This window comes from Muscardinus avellanarius, assembly GCF_963383645.1.
Source record: "Muscardinus avellanarius genome assembly, chromosome: X".
NCBI classification, from domain to species: Eukaryota; Metazoa; Chordata; class Mammalia; order Rodentia; family Gliridae; genus Muscardinus; species Muscardinus avellanarius.
Window position 1 is genome coordinate 49,708,904 of NC_137792.1, and position 18,920 is coordinate 49,727,823.

The following is an 18,920-nucleotide window of genomic DNA, read 5'->3' on the forward strand; positions in this document are numbered from 1 at the left end:
GGTAGTACTGGGGTTCCTGGAAAACCTTCTACCTCCGGGTTATACTCCCAAACCTATTTTTTATATCTTTTTTTAAATTTGGAAACAGAGTCTCTTAAGCCAGCTAGGCTGACTTTGAACCTGCACAATCCTCCTGTCTGCCTCCCAAGCGCGGGGATTACAAGTGTGCACCACCATTCCCGGCTTCTCTACTCTTTTAAGATTGTGCTCTAGAAAACATTATCTTTGTGTTGTGGTGTGTGTGTGTGTGTGTGTGTGTGTGTGTGTGTGTGTGTTTGTGTGTGTGTATGTGTGCTGCTGGGGATTGAGCCCAGGGCCATTCTACCTCTAAGTTACCCTCCAGCTTTATTTTATTTTACTTTTTGCGGTTCTGGGGATGGAACCCAGGCGTGTTTGACCTCCAAGCTACAACCCCTGCCCTATTTTTGATTCTTTATTTTGAAACAGGGTCTCACTAAGTTGCAGAGGGCCTCACTAAGTAGCTGAGGCTGTCCAGGAACCATGGTTTCAGCCTTCCATGCACCACCACGACCAGCTATCTATTTTATTTTTAAATGAGGCCTCACTAAATTGCTAAGGCTGGCCTGGAATTTACAATCCTCCTGTCTTAGCCCTTCAAGTACTGGGATTACAGGCATTCATCACCACACCCTGCTTCTATCTTTAGTTCAGTCTGAATTATTTAAAGTAAAAGCACTCTGCTAGCATATGTCTAAGTACCTGGACTAAGTATCTCTAGACTTGAGCCTGAGGTTTTTTTAGAAGTCAATGGAAACATTGTAGAATGTTGGTAGTGTAGACTTAGTAAAACCAAGGTCATGAAATGGAAAAGGGGGAAAGGTACCAAACAGTGAATGAAGGTGGAAAGACATGGATCTCAGAATAGCAGGAAAATTGGACAAATAGACTGAGGAAGGAGTGAATTCCATGATATTACATGACTGAAAGCCACATATGCCTATGCCAAGACTAGTGCACAGAAACATTTATAGATGGGTAACATCAGAGTACATTTAAGCATGAATTAAGAACATAAGGTGTGTTCCATAGAAGAAATATTTCCATAGAAGAAAAATGAGATCAAGATTAATGTGCAGAAATTTTATTTGAAGTATCCCAAGTATCAAAACCTGGGGAAACAGGAGTGGGACTAAAGAGCTCTGGAGCTGGAGTGACCCTTCCCAGTTCATTCACCATGGCCAGGCCTCTCTATCCTTTCACTTATTAGTTCTTAAGTGCTATCAATCCTGGAGGAGTTAAGCTTGCTATAGGTGGGGGGACAGTCTCAAGTGTCATGGGTGAGGCTTGGCCCCTGCCTGATCTCTGAAATTTCTGAGGCAATCTGTCAACATGTGTCTCCTTGACAACCCCCCTCATCCTTGTGCTGCTGAGTTCCACTGGTGGTCAAGAAACATCTGTACATTTCTGTCTGTATCCCACCAAGCCTGACATCCTTCCCTCCCCATCCCTTCCCCTCATCCCCTTCCCTCCAGTATGACCATGACATACAGATCATGGTCTCCTGTGGCTTGCTGCTCTTTTAACATTAAGTGGGCCCCAAGTACCCAGATGATCTCCAGAGCCCCTAGTCCATTAGTACACTTGCTATGGAGACCTTTGAAATTATCTGGCCCAGAATTTCAGGGGAGGGTGGGACAGACTACCCAGGCTGAATCAATGGGAATTGTGGGACACCAGGCCCCTTTTCCCACTACTCTTTGGTAAAATAATGTGTGTATGATTATTACTGAGGACAGAGACCCATCATTGAATCTATATACATACGGAATCTTGGAGAATAGCCCTCTATCTTCAAAGAGACCTGCTTTCAAGCTAGGATTTTACCTGTGCCTTTGACAGATTATGGATGGGGCAGAATGAAACAGAATCAGTATCCCATGGTTATGAGCACACTATCACACCTTTTTGCTTGTGTGACATGATGTTATACCAGATCCCACATCAATGAACCAAATTCTCTGTAAGACCTCATATAGTGATGATGGTTGAAGCATTGCTGACAGGAAAAGTTAAGCCATGTCAAGATTAAACATCTCTTCCTATCAGAATGAAGTGCTATCCATCTCTTCCTATCAGAATGAAGTGCTGTCCTTTCTAGGATGGAGGAAATCCAATGCAGTAATCTTGCTACCAAGATTTGGTTGGTCTCCATAATGGAGAGTGCCATATTGGGAATTTAGTATTGATTTCTGTTGCAGGCAGATTGGTCTTTGATGGCAACAGTATATAGGCAGCCTCAGTCAAAGGGAATCCATGCTTTTGGGTCCTAGCATAAATTCTCTTCCTTCTACTGTGGCCACTGGACTTATATTTTACCAGAAAACAAAGCCATTTGCTGTTATCCATTAATCTGTACATGTTTGAACCCTGGACCATTTCTGTTTTTTTGTACAGTAAGCAAATAATGGTATTGGTCAAAGGATACATCAGGGAATTTTCCTCTACTGCTTTTTATCAGAGCCATCCCTAAATGGGGCTGTGGTACAGCTTCAGTCAATGCTTGTCTTGCACCAGTATGTGATGCTGACCCATCTGTAAATCAAGTTCAGGGTTTTTCCTGTCCTCAGCAACTGTTTAAGCAGGTTTCTCAGCCCCCTGGACCGTGAAGATCCCCAAACATTTCTCTGTAAATCAGTCCTCTTTACTGGAAGAGCTTCCTTATCAGTGGGCTGGCCCCCTCCCTCAGCCAGTACAGGAAGTCATTTGTCATAGCCTTCAGTAGGCAGAACTGTTCCCCAGGCAGTTCTGAAAAGTGTCCTGAAAAGTCTGGATTGGAGTGAAATGCTGGGTTGGGTGGGGCAGCAGGGAGGGGAGAGTGAAGTCAGGGCCACCTTTGCCCCACTCCTCAGCTACTCAGTCGGTCTCTTGGAGAGAGGTCTGCCAGAAACATTGCACAGGTCCCAGGAGTTTTCTCGGCTACCAGCAGGTTTTGTTCTATGTGAAGTATAACTAAACCAATTCCAGAGATCCCTTCTGGATGCTCCCTTCCTTAGGAGGAAATCTGCTTGTTCCTTTGGCTAGTCCTATGTATCTGTGTCTGTCCCTCTGTTTTCAATTGTTCCCTAGCAGTTCCTGTTGGGCATGACTTCTGTAAATGCATGTGCCCAGATCTCCTCTGTCTGCAATCTGCTGCACTGGGTCATACTCCTCATCAGAACTCCAGGGGCATGCAACTGGCGACCAGTTGATGATTGGACAGCAACTGTGTGCCTCATGGAAAGATGTCTTACACCCTCACATTCACCCTCCTCGTGTAAAGCACTTGATGCATTTAAGTTTCCATTGTTTCTAGGCAGGTTTCTGCCAATTGTGTCTACTAAGCTAGTGTGGCAGCATTTTCACAAATTTTAGTTAGCAGTGAATTGTCTGAAAGCAAATCAGACAAAAATGTTCCCAGACAATATTGTCCAAATATTGAAAATTTTGGTGCTTCCTTAAGTAATTTTATAGCTTTTGAAGCACAGAAATGGGAACAATTATTTTCTGCTTTTTCCTCTTTTCAATGCAGGAAGCTTATTGCGGGGGAGGATTCTCTGGGTCAACACTTGTGGGGAAGCAAAGGGAGCAGGACTGAGTAGTTGACCTGATGTAGTCTCAACAAAGGTGCCAGTTCCTGAGGGAGCTTAAGCTAGGATGGCTCTGTAGAGAGGTGCTATGGAGAGCAAGCTGCAGCCTGCTGAGTCAGTCCATTGTGTAAAGCAGTAATTTGCTATGAATGAGTCCATTTTGAGTCCAAGTGCTGAGGCAGAATTACTTTACACTTTGTTCGTATAACTCTAAAGCCACCATCTGCACAGCAGAGCCACTAGGCAGACTGATTAATAAATAATCCTGCTAATAAATACTGACCACCTATGAGCTGACCAAATTTAGCACATGACTGTACAGGTGTATCAACCACACATTAGAAAAACCAGCACCATGAGGTTTTCAAATACACCAGACCACCAAATGAAGGGACCCCTCACCTGAGATTCATAAAGGGAGGAGCACTCCAAGACTGGACATAGTGGCACACCAAGTATGCCATCTGATCGCTAGCCTTGCCCAAGAAAATCACCACAGGGACAGAATTCCACTACTCTTCCCCAGCTTCAGCTCAGCATGGTTTCTCCTGCCTCTCCTGCTCCTGATGACAACCAAAGGCAATGTAAAGCAAATTCTGAGCTGACAGACACTCCAGCTGACACCTCAAGCAGATACTCTGAAACAGCTCTTATCTGACCATATTCAGCCACTCTGCATCTGGTATCTGCTCCCTGCATTTGTTCCCCAGTTCATCCTCCTGAACACTTGTGGTTACTTAAAACCTTGTTATTCTTTCTGTATCTCTCTCTCTCTCTCTCTCCCTCTCTCTCCCTCTCTCTCTCTCCCCACACACACATGCGCACACACATTACTGTGTAAAGTGTGATATGGTCTTGAGTGTTATAGATATCAGGAATTAAGATTGAAATAAAAGAATTTGGGATTGCCTCCATCATCACACCAAGTGAACCATTAGTAATTTTGGTGAATTGCAACCACTGAATGTGGTATAGCTTGTGAATTTTTTGTAACTCAATAAATTCTGAAATTGTGGAGATACAAATGTATTTGTACCTGGGTGTGGTGGCACATGCTTGTAATCCCTGCGCTTGGGAGGCGGAGACAGGAGGATCACGCAGGTTCGAAGCCAGCCGCACTGGTGTAAGAGACCCTGTTTCAAAAATATAAAATAGGAGTTCCGGGAAGATGGCAATGGAGAAAAGTGGTGCTTATGAGCCCCACTAGCAACCAATCTCTATTACCACAAAATCAGCGCCTTTCATAGCCAGAAAACACCATCAGCAGAGAAACAAAAAATGTAAATACAAGGGACAGAGAAAAGGAGGGCTGCAAAAACGAGACACCAGAGAGAAACCAGACCGCAGTGCTGCGGCACGGGCGCCATCTTCGCTTGCAGCACCAGGCCCCAGAGAGGAGGGGAACTCAGAACGGAGTTCAGAGCCAGAGAGGAGATACGCCGGCTTCACGGCGTAGGACGCAGCAGCGGCGCCATACTGCCGACGTCAGCAGCAAGCTCACTGGATGGCACCTGACCAATGCACTCAACAGCCCACCAGGCTCCAGAGAGGAGCGGTGGACAGCGAGCCAAGGTGAGTGGCTGCGGATCAGCCGGGCAGAATTCGGCAGATTTTTTGGCGCAGGGAGTGTCTAAATCTCCCAGGGGCTGGGCTCAGCACACCCTGCAGGGACTCAGAGCAGAGCTCAAAAACGGAGAAGAAATACGCCAGCCTCACGGCCGAGGGTGTAATACTGGTGCCATATTGCCACAGGCGGCAGCAGCAGCGAATTCACCGAGTCCACTACAGCTCCATCAGCGCACTCAACAACAGTGTGTCAAATTGCAGCCCCTAGAGGAGAAATCCTAGTACTGCACTCCCAGGGACTTGACCCAGTGGGGGAGTGGTGGTGGCAGAGATATCACACCATAGTCACAACTCCACACAGGAGAACGCCCAACCTGGCACCCCCCCATGGTCTAAAGCAGTCTCGATTGACTCCCTGGGTCTGAGACTTTGCGATACAACCCAGTGAAGGAGTAGTGGTGACTGAAATACCACAGACTCGAGATCCAGAGCTCCTTAAGTGAGGTCGTAGTGACCCAGGGAAGAACCCAGAGAAGGCACAAACTTCTGAAATCATGGGAAAGAGGAATAACAATGGAGCAATGAATGCCCACAACCCCACAACATCAGAACCTGATAAAACAGAAAATCAGAGATTTCTAGAAGATCAAATCAGGAAAATAACTGTAGAAATAATAGAGGTGTTTCGAAAAGAATTCAGAGAGAGCCAAAAAGAGATAAAGGATGCAATTAATGAAGTAAAGGCCTCAATTCAAAGCACAAACAACCGATTAGACCACATGGAGAATAGAAGTTCACTCTTAGAAGATGATCACTCCAAAAATGAACGCATAGTTTCTAATTTAGAAAAAAAATCCAACAGCAGGAATCTGACATTGAAGAAATATGGGCCCATTTTAAGAGAGCTAACCTAAGAATAATTGGAATAGAGGAGGGAAAAGAAGGTGAACCAAAGGGATCAACAATCTCTTCAAGGAAGTAATAGCAGAAAATTTTCCAAACATAGAGCAAGAGGTCGATACACAGGTTCAGGAAACTTATAGAACTCCCTTTAGACAGGATCGGAGAAGAGGATCCCCACGCCACATAATTGTCAAAATGACCAATGTGGAAGCCAAGCAGAGAATCTTAAAGGCAACAAAAAAAAGGGCCAAGTGACATTCAGAGGCAAACCAATTAGAATCACTCCAGACTTCCCAAACCAAGTCAAGAGAGCCAGAAGGGCTTGGAGTAACATATTCCAAACTGAAAGAAAACAACTTCCAGCCAAAAATTTCCTACCCAGCAAAACTTTCAATCAAATTAGATGGGGAAACAAGACACTTCCATGACAAACAGAAACTGAAGGAATTTATGTCTTCAAAACCAGCACTAGAGAAAATACTCAAAGAGATTAACTAAAAAGAATTAGGTAACACACACCAGAACCAGAGAAACAAGATTTTCCATCCAACAGACAACTAAGATTAGTTATCTGTGGAGATTCATTATTTATTTTAGTCTTTTACCTATCTCTAAATTGTATTGTTTGCTTTTATTGTTGCTAATTTTTAGGATTTCTAGTTGGAATATTAATATACCTTCAGATATAGCATTTGGAAATATTTTATCCCATTCTATCAGTAACTTTTAACTCTGTTTACATTGTCTTTGGATATACAATTTTTTTTTTACTTTTTAGGGAGTTTGTATACTCTTCTGTTGCCTGTGCTATTGAAATCATATCCAAGAAATCACTGCCAATTTCAATGTTGTGAGGTTTTATGACCCAGATTTTCTCCTAAAAGTTTATAGTCTTAAGATTTATATTTAGGCCTTTTATCTATTTTGAGTTAATATTTGTATATGGTGTTAGGTAAGGGTCCAATTTTATTCTTTTTCATGTAATTATTATTTTTCAACAATATTTAGTTAAAAGATTAGTATTTCCTTCACCAAATATTCGTGGAAACTTTGTTAAAAATAACTTGACAGTATATGGAAGAATTTATCTCTAGGCTTGTATTATAACTCCAATGGTTTATATGTCTGTCTTTATAACAGTACTATACTGTTTCAATTATTGTAGATTTATAAGGTTTGAAATCAGAAAATATACATCTTCTAGCTTTGTTCTTTTTTGAGGTCGTTTTGGGTATCTAGAGTCCATATTCCATATTAGGATAGAGGTTTTTTTGAAAAATAAATATATAAATATATGATAGTTTCACCTCAAAAAAAGAAAAAAATATTCTCTGGTAAGAAAGAAAGGAAAAAGAAATATTGAAATATTATCTTTAAGTTATCAAAAGCTTGGTATCAGACAAATGAAACTGTTCTGTGAGATTATCTTGTTAATTTTGGATAAATTGCTATAATACTAGATGTCAACCACTAAGCCAAGCATGGGAAGGAGGGATGGAGAGGGAACGGGGTGGGGATCAGGTAGGGGCTAACTGGGCGATGTGTGCATGTATATCTACAAAAGTTTTTTTTTTAATCCCATTTTGATGTATGAATACAGTAAACCAATAAAAAAATATATATAAATAGGTCTGGGAATGTAGCCCGGAGGTAGAAGGGCTTCCAGGAACCCCAGTACCACCAAAAAAAATGTATTTGTACTATGTTAAAGGTATAGTTCGCTCATGTCTGTACCTGTACACTCCTACACTGGCCATGAGAAGGACATTTCTTGGGGTGAGGTGGCTGACTTCAGATAATAAACTGGGGGTATAGCTTAGAGGTAGAATACCACCAGTTTCGATACCCAGCAACACACACACACGCATGCACACAAACGGCTCTGTTTCATTTTCATGCAAGATACTTAGATGAAAGTTATTGCATGTTTTAAAATTCGAATTGAAGGATTCAGTAGTTATTGCTACGGCAAAGTGCTGAGGCACTTATTTGGGTATTGGTTTTATGATTTATTTTATGTGCCTAAAGTTGAATTGTAAAAACAATGTTTTTATTTGATGGATTTATGTACAGCTTCTAATTTTGCATTGTAGAGAAGGGTGGGTTCACCAAAATAAATAATTTTTCTTTTTTTACACAGATTTCCTCCTAGAATGCCAAGTTCTTTTCCATCCAATACCTCAGTCAAGTACAAAAAGACTATATTTGTAGAGTTCACGGATCAACTTTTCAAGATTGCCAAGCCCAGGCCACCCTGGATGGGTAATGGAAATTATATTAATTGTGATACTGGGCATCTTATTTCCTAGCAAGGACTCTCCTTCTTGGGCTGTCGTTAAAGAGGGTGGCTGCTAAAGAGGATATTCTTGGCCAGGTTTCACCTTCAGAGAAATATACTGGCTAAATTTTCTGTCTCCTTTGCTTGGCTTCTAGATGTTAGAGTGCCCCTGGAGTTTGTTCATGGATTCATTTCCTTTTCTATTTTCAATTCCTAGGTGATCTTATCCACTTGTATGGCTTTAAACTATCATCATCAATATATAAAATAGCCCCCAATTTTGTATTTTCAACTTAGACCTTTCTGCTGAACACCAATTGTTGCTTTCGCTTTCATCAAATAAGCATGCAATGAAGTGTTAATATGGGACATTTACTGTCTCAGACTTCTCCTCCTCCTCCTCCTCCTCCTCCTCCTCCTCCTCCTCCTCCTCCTCCTTCTCTCTCTTTCTCTCTCATTCAGGGCAGCATGCATGCTAATAAAGTACTCTACCACTAAGATACACTCTCAGCCCCTGACTTAGAATTGTTGCTGAGAAGCCGGGAGTGGTGGCGCACGCTTGTAATCCCCGCGCTTGGGAGGCTGAGACAGGAGGATCATGCAGGTTCGAAGCCAGTCTCGGCTGGCTTAAGAGACCCTGTCTCCAAATAAAATTTAAAAATAGGTCTGGGAGTGTAGCCCAGAGGTAGAGGGCCCCTGGGTTCCATCCCCAGTACCACCAAAAAAAAAAAAAAGAATTGTTGCTGAGCATTATAGGTGATATTTATCCCTATATTCTAGACAGGCATTAGCCCGTCTATTCGGGACTTGTTCATGTAGTGGCCCCAAACTGGTCACGCAACACTTACCCCATGACTCACCTCCAGCCTATGTAAAAGAAGGAACTTGGGAAAAAAATTTATATTTGAAGATTCTTTGAAGAGCGTTTTTGTATATCTCCTACCCCATTGGGAGGAGGCTTATCCCTCATGTCAAGCTAACAAGAGAGGCTTCAGGAGAACCAGTTAGAAGACTTGACATAGAACTACTGGAACTTGGGAGACACTGAGTAGTGCCCTGCTTATGTATAGAAATATTTTTCAAGGTCAGAGGCTAGGAGGCATAGCAGGGAGGGTATAATATAGTGGAATCTTATGGCACTGCCACTGTAAGGTCATGGTATGAGACCTGTCTTAAGATTTTGCTTGAGAGGTCTCTCTGCCTAGGCAGAGGACCCCAAGAGAAAAGGTCTATGTGGGTTGTACTACCAGAAGCAGAAATTATGGCTATTTTCTTTTTTTGTGTGGGTCTGGGGATAGAACCCAGGGGCATTTGACCTCCAAGCTACATCCTCTGCCCTATTTTTTTATTCTTTATGCTGAAACAGGGTCTCACTAAGTTGCAGAGGGCCTCACTAAGTAGCTGAGGCTATCCATGAACTGTGATCCTCTGGTCTCAGGCTCCCAAATGCTGGGATTACAAGCATGCGCCACCACGCCTGGCTGGCGTTTTTCTTTCTAAAAGAACTTATATGAGGTTTTTGGAGATCCTCCACCTTCAGTATTAAGGTACCTCACTGTACCCTTCCCTGGCATGGGAATGCTAATGCCATGTTACCACTTTTTTCCAAGGAAGACTTTGTCATCATAACTTTTTTCCTGTTCTCACCCTCTTTCCATTCGTTCCTACTTTAGATAGTTGAGCAAGAGGATTTAGCAAGGAAGTTGGGATAGCAGTGAAGCTGTCAACAAAATTACCCACTGCAGGTTTTTGAGCCCACCAGAACTTAGCTAAGGAAGAAAGGGAATTTAAGGTTTCAGAGGACATCAAAAGTTTACTATTATGCTGGACTGGATTTGTTAACCTAAAAGTGTTGCTATTCATTAATGCCTGAAGGTTACTGGAAAAGATTTGTAATCAAAGTGCAAGAAAGGGAAGTTCAACATAATGCAATTAAAAACAGTGATCTAAGAAAGATAAAACTATTTCATATTTAATCCACTGAATCTGATTAATTCAATAAGCCATTTACAGGCATCTTATCCAAAACAGAGCTAATATACTAATAATACACAAAATAGAACTCTAATTTTTCCTCTTACTTTTTTGTGCCGCTAATTAACCACCTCGTTGCACAAGTCAAAATTGTAGGAATCATCTTTAACTCATCATTCTCTCTCCTTTTTCTATCTCCAGTATCCAATTAATCAGTATGTCCTATTGACTATTACTCCAAACAAGTTTCAAGTTGTCTTTTTGTAGAATTAAGATTTATCCATACTTTAATGGCCTGCAAGGTTCTACGTGCTATGTTGTAATGAATTTTCTATCACTTCTCTGCCCATTCACCTTGCTTTAGCCACATTACTAAACTCTGCCACCATCATCTTTTATAGAATTTATAGCAACTTGTTATTTTTTTATATGCTTATTGTCTCTAGAATGTGATCTCCAATACCTGGGATAGTTCTTAGAATGCACAGAATGAATTACCAGAAACATTTCCTTGTAACAACCATAAGGCTGAGCTGGTGTTTGCATAACTACTTTTTATCAATAATCATAGGGGCATGCCTCCCACTGTGACTGGCCCTCACTTTTGCAATAACCGGGTTTTTGGAGTGCCGTCCTCCAAGTGACCTTTGAGGGACATCTCATTCTTGTAGGTCTGCTGGGTCCTACCATCTGGGCTGAGGTTTATGACACAGTGGTCATTACACTTAAGAACATGGCTTCTCATCCTGTCAGTCTTCATGCTGTTGGTGTATCCTACTGGAAAGTTTCTGAGGGTAAGTTAAATGCCATCCTTTTGTCCTATTATCTTAGGGATAGAAGGGTGAGATGCATGCTCTTGGTGATGATAGCAATCTTAGTCCATTTGAGATTACTCTAACAAAATATCTTATACTGGATATTTTATAAAGACAAGAGGTTTATTTAGCTCATAGCTTTGAGAGTCCTCCTTTTGGTGAGGGCTTCATCACAGATAACACTCTATGATAGGAGGGGTTGTTACATAATGAAAGATGAAGGAAAAGAGTGAACTGAAAAAGCTGAACTTGTTTTTTTAACAGCTGTTCTCATGATAACCATTCCAATCCCATGAGACCTACTCCCTCAACATGGTCATTAATTGCTTTCCAAGGTAGTGTTCCCATGATCTAATTACTTCCCACTAGGCCCTATTCTATAATTTAGAATTGAAGTATCCCCCAAAGGCCCATGTGTGAAAGACTTGGACCGTAGCCCAGGCAAGGTAGCTTACGCTTGTAATCCCACTACTTGGGAGGCTGAGACACTTGGATCACAGGATTGTGACCAGCCTCAAATACTTAGTGAGGCCCTCCAAACTTATGGTGGTACACACTTGTAATCCCAGTACTTGGGAGGCTGAGACAGGAGTATCACGGTTTGGGGCCAGTCTCAACTACTTAGTGAGGCCCTCTGAAAATTAGTGAGACCATGTTTCAAAATAAAGAATAAAAACCAGGGCTGGAGATGTAGCTCAAAGGTAGAATGCCCTTGGGTTCAATATCCAGTACCACAAAAACAAACAAAAATTGACAGTTTCTTCAAATATTTTGAGGACCTACCTGAATATTATGTCTGTCCCTTAAAGTTACTACAGTATAAATATTTCAAGATAGGGACAGTGTCTGTCTTGTTTATGGTTGTTTCCCTAGCACAAAACAGCATATTCTCAGTATAAGAACCAGGGCGTAGAAGACACCCATCATGTTTTCTTCCTAAAATTACATATCTTCACCCCTTAGAATTGCTTTTACTAAATGTAATTCAAATGGAACCTGACACTTTCTTAAAGCCTGTGTGTGCAACTGTCCCTAGTTATATCGATTGATTCAGGGGTTAGACTGACCCAGGTATTCCACTGCTTGGCCATAGTTGGTTGGTCTAGAGATGGGTAACTTATTTAAGCTGGAAGAAGGAAAGAATTTTCTTCCTCCAGGATTTAAACATTTGTGCAAAGGATCTATTATTATCAGGTTACCCTTGTAATTTGGGGATGAAGTTCAGATATATAACAAAATCAATATCCTACTTCTTTGGATTCCTTGTGGCCACAAAATGACCACATTCCAGAAGAGGTATCTTATCCAATAAGCAAACATAAATCTATACTGTCATTCTATACTGTACCATTCAATATGGTGGTCAAGAGTCACTTGTGGCTGTCAAGCACTTGAATTATGGTGAGTTCCTATTGAGACATACTACAAAATATGCACTGAACTTCAAAGGGTTAGTACAAAAAAGAATGCAAAATATCTCATTAATCATATGAGTACATACTAAAATCAGATATTTTGGGTATATTTGGTTAAATAAAATACATTATTAAAATAATTTTACCAAGCCGGGTGTGGTGATGCACACTTGTAAACCCAGCATTTGGGAAGCTGAGACCAGAGGATCATGGTTTGCAGACAGCCTCAGCTACTTAGTGAGGCCCACTGCAACTTAGTGAGACCCTGTTTTAAAATAAAAATAAAGACATAAGACATAACAAATAAAAAATAAAATAACTAAATAATTTTACCATCCTCGTGTGTTGTGCACACCTATAATCCCAGTACTTGGGAGGCTGAGGCAAGAAGATCGCATGCTTGAGGCCAGTCTCAGCAACTTAGACCCTGTTTTCAAATAAAAAAAAATAAAATAGAGCTGGGGGTATAGCTCAGAGGCAGAATCCCCCTGGGTTCAATCCCCAATAACACACACACACACACACACACAAATAATTTTACCTATTTCCTTTTACTTTTCTCTTTTCTTCTTCCTTCCTTCCTTCCTTCCTTCCTTCCTTCCTTCTTTCTTTCCTTTCTTTCTTTCTCTTTATTGTGATACTGATTATTGAACCCCCGAAAAATTCTACCTACAAGTTACACCATGGCTGTTTCTATTTTTCGTTTTGAAACAGGGTCTCACTAAGTTGCTGAGCATCTTGCTAAGTTGCTGAGGCTGGCCTTGAACCCAAGTCCTAGGATTATAAGTGTGCATCAACATACCAGTAAGGCTATGGATCTGCTTTTCTTAATGTGACTACTAGAAAGTTTTAAATTACACATATGTTTAATTATATTTCTATCAGATAGACATCACTTACCTGTACAATAAAATGTCATTTAGTATATTTGAAGCTGCTGTTCCTGGTTAAGCTTTCTTGGCTGGGTCATTTAGACTGTGTTCCCTAAAGGTTTTCTATGGGTGCAGAGACCAGATCAACAGCCAGGAAAAGGCTGAGGAGGGAAGTCAGTTCCTGAGACTGTTTAGGACAATCAGGATGTAGAGCAATGGAATATGACTCACTGTGGCCTTGTCAAGGGATTCATTTGAAGACCTAATGGAAGACAATGTCATTTTAATGTAATCCCCAAAGTTTGATTAGGTTCCCTGTTCTCCATTGTGGAGCCAATGACAAGACCTTAAAAATATTACCACATTTGCCTTCCTATGCCCAGAAAACTTCCTAGGAAATATCAAGTCTCATATGGAGATAAGATGGAAGTCTTCTTTCTCCATATGGTGGGGTTTTCCAGGCATTCCCTTGCCCACTGATTGTTCAATATTCTTTCTTCCATGTAAGGAAACCTGACTAAAAGCACATGGTGACCTCATTAAAACTAACACAGATGGGAAGAAGTGAAAGGGGTGCTAGGTAGCAGTGTCATGGCTGATTAGCATATAAAAATCAAAATTACTCAACTTAGTCATTATTCAATTATTAGAGCACATTTTTTATAGCCTAACTGTGCTCACATATTGACTAAGTTTTCATTTGGAAATGGGAAAGCTTTAATTTTCTGGGTTTCTTTTATAAAACTAAGTCAAATGTGGCTGGGGAAGGGTAACAGAACTGGGCAGGCAGAATACACTGGAGCCTAGCAGGCTATTTTTATGAGGCTTATCTACTGGGGATTTCTAGACTAATATAGGGAAATTTTAGACAGGCTAAAGTTCCTACAATTTTGTGGCTGGGGCTGACCAAGGAGATGATGATTCTTTTGCACCTTAACTTGGTGAAGTCTGGGCAAATGGGCTGAACAGCAATACATTTTACCAGATTTATCTTGGAAGCTAAAAATGACAGGCTTGAAAATCTATAAAAGTAGAAAGCATATTAATGAAGTCCTAGGGAAGAGTGAGGATGGGAATGGGGCGTGAACTACAAGAGGTCATGAGAGATTTCTATCTTATTAATCTTGATATTTTCAGTTTATAGGTGAGCCTGGTAAAGAATAGGAACTCAGCCGGGCGTGGTGGCGCATGCTTGTAATCCCCGCGCTTGAGAGGCAGAGACAGGAGGATCGCGCAGATTCGAAGCCAGCCGTGCTGGCTTAAGAGACCCTGTTTCCAAATAAAAATATAAAATAGGTCTGGGAGTGTAGCCCGGAGGTACAAGGGCTTCCAGGAACCTCAGTACCACCAAAAAAAAAATAGAACTCAGGAAATACTTGTTGAATAAATATTTCTACATTCTTGCTTTAGGAGCTGAATATGATGATCAGACTAGCCAAAGGGAGAAAGAAGATGATAAAATCTTTCCTGGTGAGAGCCATACCTATGTCTGGCAGGTTTTGAAAGAGAATGGCCCAATGGCTTCTGACCCACCATGTCTCACCTACTCATATTTTTCTCATGTGGACCTGGTGAAAGACCTGAATTCAGGACTCATTGGTGCTCTACTGGTATGTAGAGAAGGTAAGTATTAAGAAAAAATAGGATTGAGATAAGCACAGAAGTACAAACAGCTGGCTCTTTTGATAACAGGAGCATTTTTATCCTTTCCTCTAAAAGAGACTATTGAAGACTTATGTTAAAAATGCTATATAGATAATTAGAATGGTTTAGGGGAAGGGAGAGGAAGAAACGGAAGAAGTTATCATTTATTGCCACATAAATACAATCTTGAATGAAATGGAAGGTTTTTTTAACTGTTTTAACAAAGATGTAAGTTTTAAAATGAAAAAAAAGAGACTATTTTCCCTAAGCATCATGCCCATGGAAAAAAGAATAATTAATCCAGCTTCTGAAAGGAGCAAATATGCATTTTATGTAACTATAATGAACTTTCAGGTGGGCTCAAGAGCAGCCAGGATACAGGAATTAGGTCTCTATTTTCAAAGAATTAATAGTTTCCACTTCAAATCTGTGGGCTGTCTACATAGTGATTTCTACTATTCTTCGCTTTTTGTAAATTTTAATGTAGGTTCCTCAAAAGCTTCATAGCAGTATTGTCCAATAACAAAACTAGTACAAAACATAGTACAAAAAAGAGAACTACAGACCAATATCCCTAATGAACCTAGACATGTTCTCAACAAAATATTAGCCAATATAATAACATCAATAATTCAAAGAATATATCATAATCAAGTACAGTTTATTCAGGCAATGCTGATTCACTAATTGACAACAAATTTGTATAATCCATATTAACTAAAGATGATATTTGACAAAATATATCTACTCATGATAGAAAAAACTTAGCAATAGAAGGAAACTCTCAATCTCAGAGTATCTATAAAAAAAAAAAAAACTACAGTTAACACACCTACCGATGAAAAACTGAATTATTTTCTTCTAAGGTTAAGGACAAAGCAAGGATGTATACTTTAATCATTCCTATTCAACATAGTACTGGAAGACTTATCCAGTGTGATGATGCAAGATTCAAAAGGCACACACCGAAAAGAAACAATGCTGTCCCTATTAACAGACAACACAATTGGCTATGTAGATAATCTTAAAAATAACAATCTCCTCTCATAGCTGATAACTAAATTTATCAAGTTTGCAGGATGCAAGATCAACACATAAAAATCAATTATATTCTATATACTATTAATTGGAAAAAAACATTAAAAAGAATGTTTACATTTGCTCCAAAAATTGAAAACTTGTGTATATATCTAACAAAACATGCTATATGGTAGCTATAAAAAAGTACAAAATATTAATGAAAGAAATCTAGCCAGGCATGGTGGCACACGCTTGTAATCCCAGCATTTGAGAGGCTGAGACTGGAGGATCGTGGTTTGCGGACGCCTCAGCTACTTAGTGAGGCTCTCTGCAGCAGGGGATGTAGCTCAGAGGTCAAATGCCTCTCAGTTCCATCCCCAGACCCGCAAAAAAAAACCCAAAAACCCCCAAAGGCCTAAAGGTCTAAATAAATGGAGAAATGCACTATATTCATGGACTATAAGATTTAACATAATAAAGATGTCCATAATTTATATTCAGATTTAATGTAATATCAATCAAAATGCAAGCATGATTTTTGTATAGAATAATCGTGATACATTTGTTAATGGGATAAACCAATATATCAGTGAAATAGCATAGAGAGTTGTGGAGATTCCGCTCTGGAACTTGGGAGGGAGAAACCTAAAATGACCCAGACAATTGCCTCTCGTGCAACTGACAAAATGTATTCTCTAAAACTAAGATCTTTATACCCTTCTCCAGGTAGGTTGATCATCGGATCCTAGTAGAAAAGAGTAAACACCAAAGTACAATAGTGGGGTGGTAAGTGAAGGACATGTAAATCACTAAGATACAATCATAAACAAGACAAAAGGAAGACCTGTGACATTACAGGTCTTGTGATTAAGATCAGCCCCCTACCCTCACTGGTGGGCCTTAGAGGGCAAATTCCGGAAAGAACAGGAGTCACACCCAGAGTTTTGGAGGATTCGACCTTTCATAGAATCTCCTTTAACTCTTTCGGAACCTTTCGTTCCTCAGGCTTTGTCCATGTCCTCCGTCAGAGAGTCCAAAAATAGATCCAATTAAATATTCCCAAATGATTTGATACAAAACCAATTCAATAGATGAAGGATCGTCTCTTCAACAAATGGTGTTGGAATAATTGGACATTCACATACAAAAAAATGAACCTTAATCTAAACTTTATCCTTTTCACAGATTAAGTCAAAATGGATTGTAGATCTATAATGCAAGGCCATAAAACTTTTAGAAAGCAGCAGGAAATCTTTATAACCTAGAGTGAAGAGAAGGATTATGAAGACACAAAAACCCAATCCATAAAATTTAATAAATTGGACTTTATCAAAATGAATAACTGTTGCTTTATAAAAGATACTGTTAAAGCCAGGCGTGCGTAATCCCAGCACTTGGGAGGCTGAGACAAGAGGATCTCAGTTCGTGGACAGCCTCACCTACTTAGTGAGGCCCTTTGCAACTCAGTGAGACCTGTTTCAAAACAAAAAAAAAACAAAATAGGGCTTGGGTGTAGCTCAGGGGTAGAATGCCCTTGGGTTCTATCCCTAGTACTGTAAAAAAAAAAAGATATTGTTAAGCCAGTGGGAAAAAATACTTGCAAGAATCAGTCAAAGAAGAACATTGTTATTCAGTGAGTTTTCACAGTGGCCACACGTCCTTGAGAGGCATGGTGTTAACTTTGCAACTAGTTTTATCTGTTTCTTATTCCAGCCTGGTGAATAGCAGCACACATATTGTTACTTTTTTATACTAAGCTAATTTTGATTTCTAAGCATTATGAGTTAAAGAGAAAAAATGAAGAATATCATAAACATATTTTACTCAAAATAAGCCCACAAACAAGACTTATAAATCAAATAAATATAATGTTAAGAAGACAACAAACTCAACAATTAAAGCATGAAGCAATCTAACTGTAGTACTAAAAATCTTTAAATATTGCTATACATAGTATTCTTTTAAAATGTGAATACAGATTTGTTGTTTGTTGTTTTTTTGGTGGTACTGGGGATGGAACCCAGGGGCTACACTCCCAGATCTATTTTATATTTTTATTTGGAAACAGGGTCTCTTAAGCCAGCTGAGGCTGGCTTCGAGCCTGCGCGATCTTCCTATCTCAGCCTCCCAAGTGCAGGAATCACAAGCATGCGCCACCATCGTTGGTGTATAGATGTTTAATTGTACTTCACTCATAGTTTTTTGTTTACTTAAAATTTGCAGAACTATAAAAAGTTACAAGAGTAATAAAAATTCTCTATATTAATTGCCTATTTGCACATTTTTCATGAACAATTTATACTGTTTTATAAACTTTCTCTGTGTATGTGTGATTATATGGGCTTGTATTTTGTATGGTGTGTGTGTGTGTGTGTGTGTGTGTGTGTGTGTGTGTGCAGGCCGTAAACCTGCAATTCTCTTGCCTCAGCATCCCAAATACTGGGATTACAGGCTTGCACCAGCACACCTGGCTTATAAATCTTTTAAATTCCACTTTCCTAGTAATTTGTTTTCATTGTATTTTATAAAAGTAATGGTCCTAAACAAATCTGAAAATTAAATAAACTCTCCCAGCTAGTTTTAGCAACAGTAGTATAGAAGCCAGGCGTGGTGGTGATGCTTGTGATTCCAGCGCTTGGGAGGCTGAGACAGGAGGATCACACAGGTTCAAAGCCAGCCTCAGCTACTTAGTGAAGCTCTCAACAATTTAGTGAGACCGTTTCCAAATAAACTAGGTCTGGGAGTATAGCCTGGAGGTAGAAAAGCCCCTGGGTTCCACCTCCAGTATCACACACAAAAAAAGAAAGAAAGAAACAGTAGTATAGGAGACCTTACATCAAAGACAC

The 18,920-nt window shown here is 40.2% G+C and overlaps 1 protein-coding gene across 2 annotated transcripts in view; it reads left to right on the forward strand.

The window, feature by feature from the left end:
* The window catches only part of F8 (coagulation factor VIII), a gene marked incomplete at both ends in the record, with an annotated part of 111,351 nt that overhangs the window by 10,914 nt on the left and 81,517 nt on the right, over positions 1 to 18,920 (forward strand). For both annotated transcript variants that reach the window (XM_080718661.1, XM_080718662.1), the window contains 3 exons: positions 8,197 to 8,318; positions 10,980 to 11,102; positions 14,821 to 15,033. In XM_080718661.1, the coding sequence (XP_080574787.1) occupies positions 8,197 to 8,318; positions 10,980 to 11,102; positions 14,821 to 15,033 (458 nt within the window). The remainder of the gene's footprint in view (positions 1 to 8,196; positions 8,319 to 10,979; positions 11,103 to 14,820; positions 15,034 to 18,920) is intronic.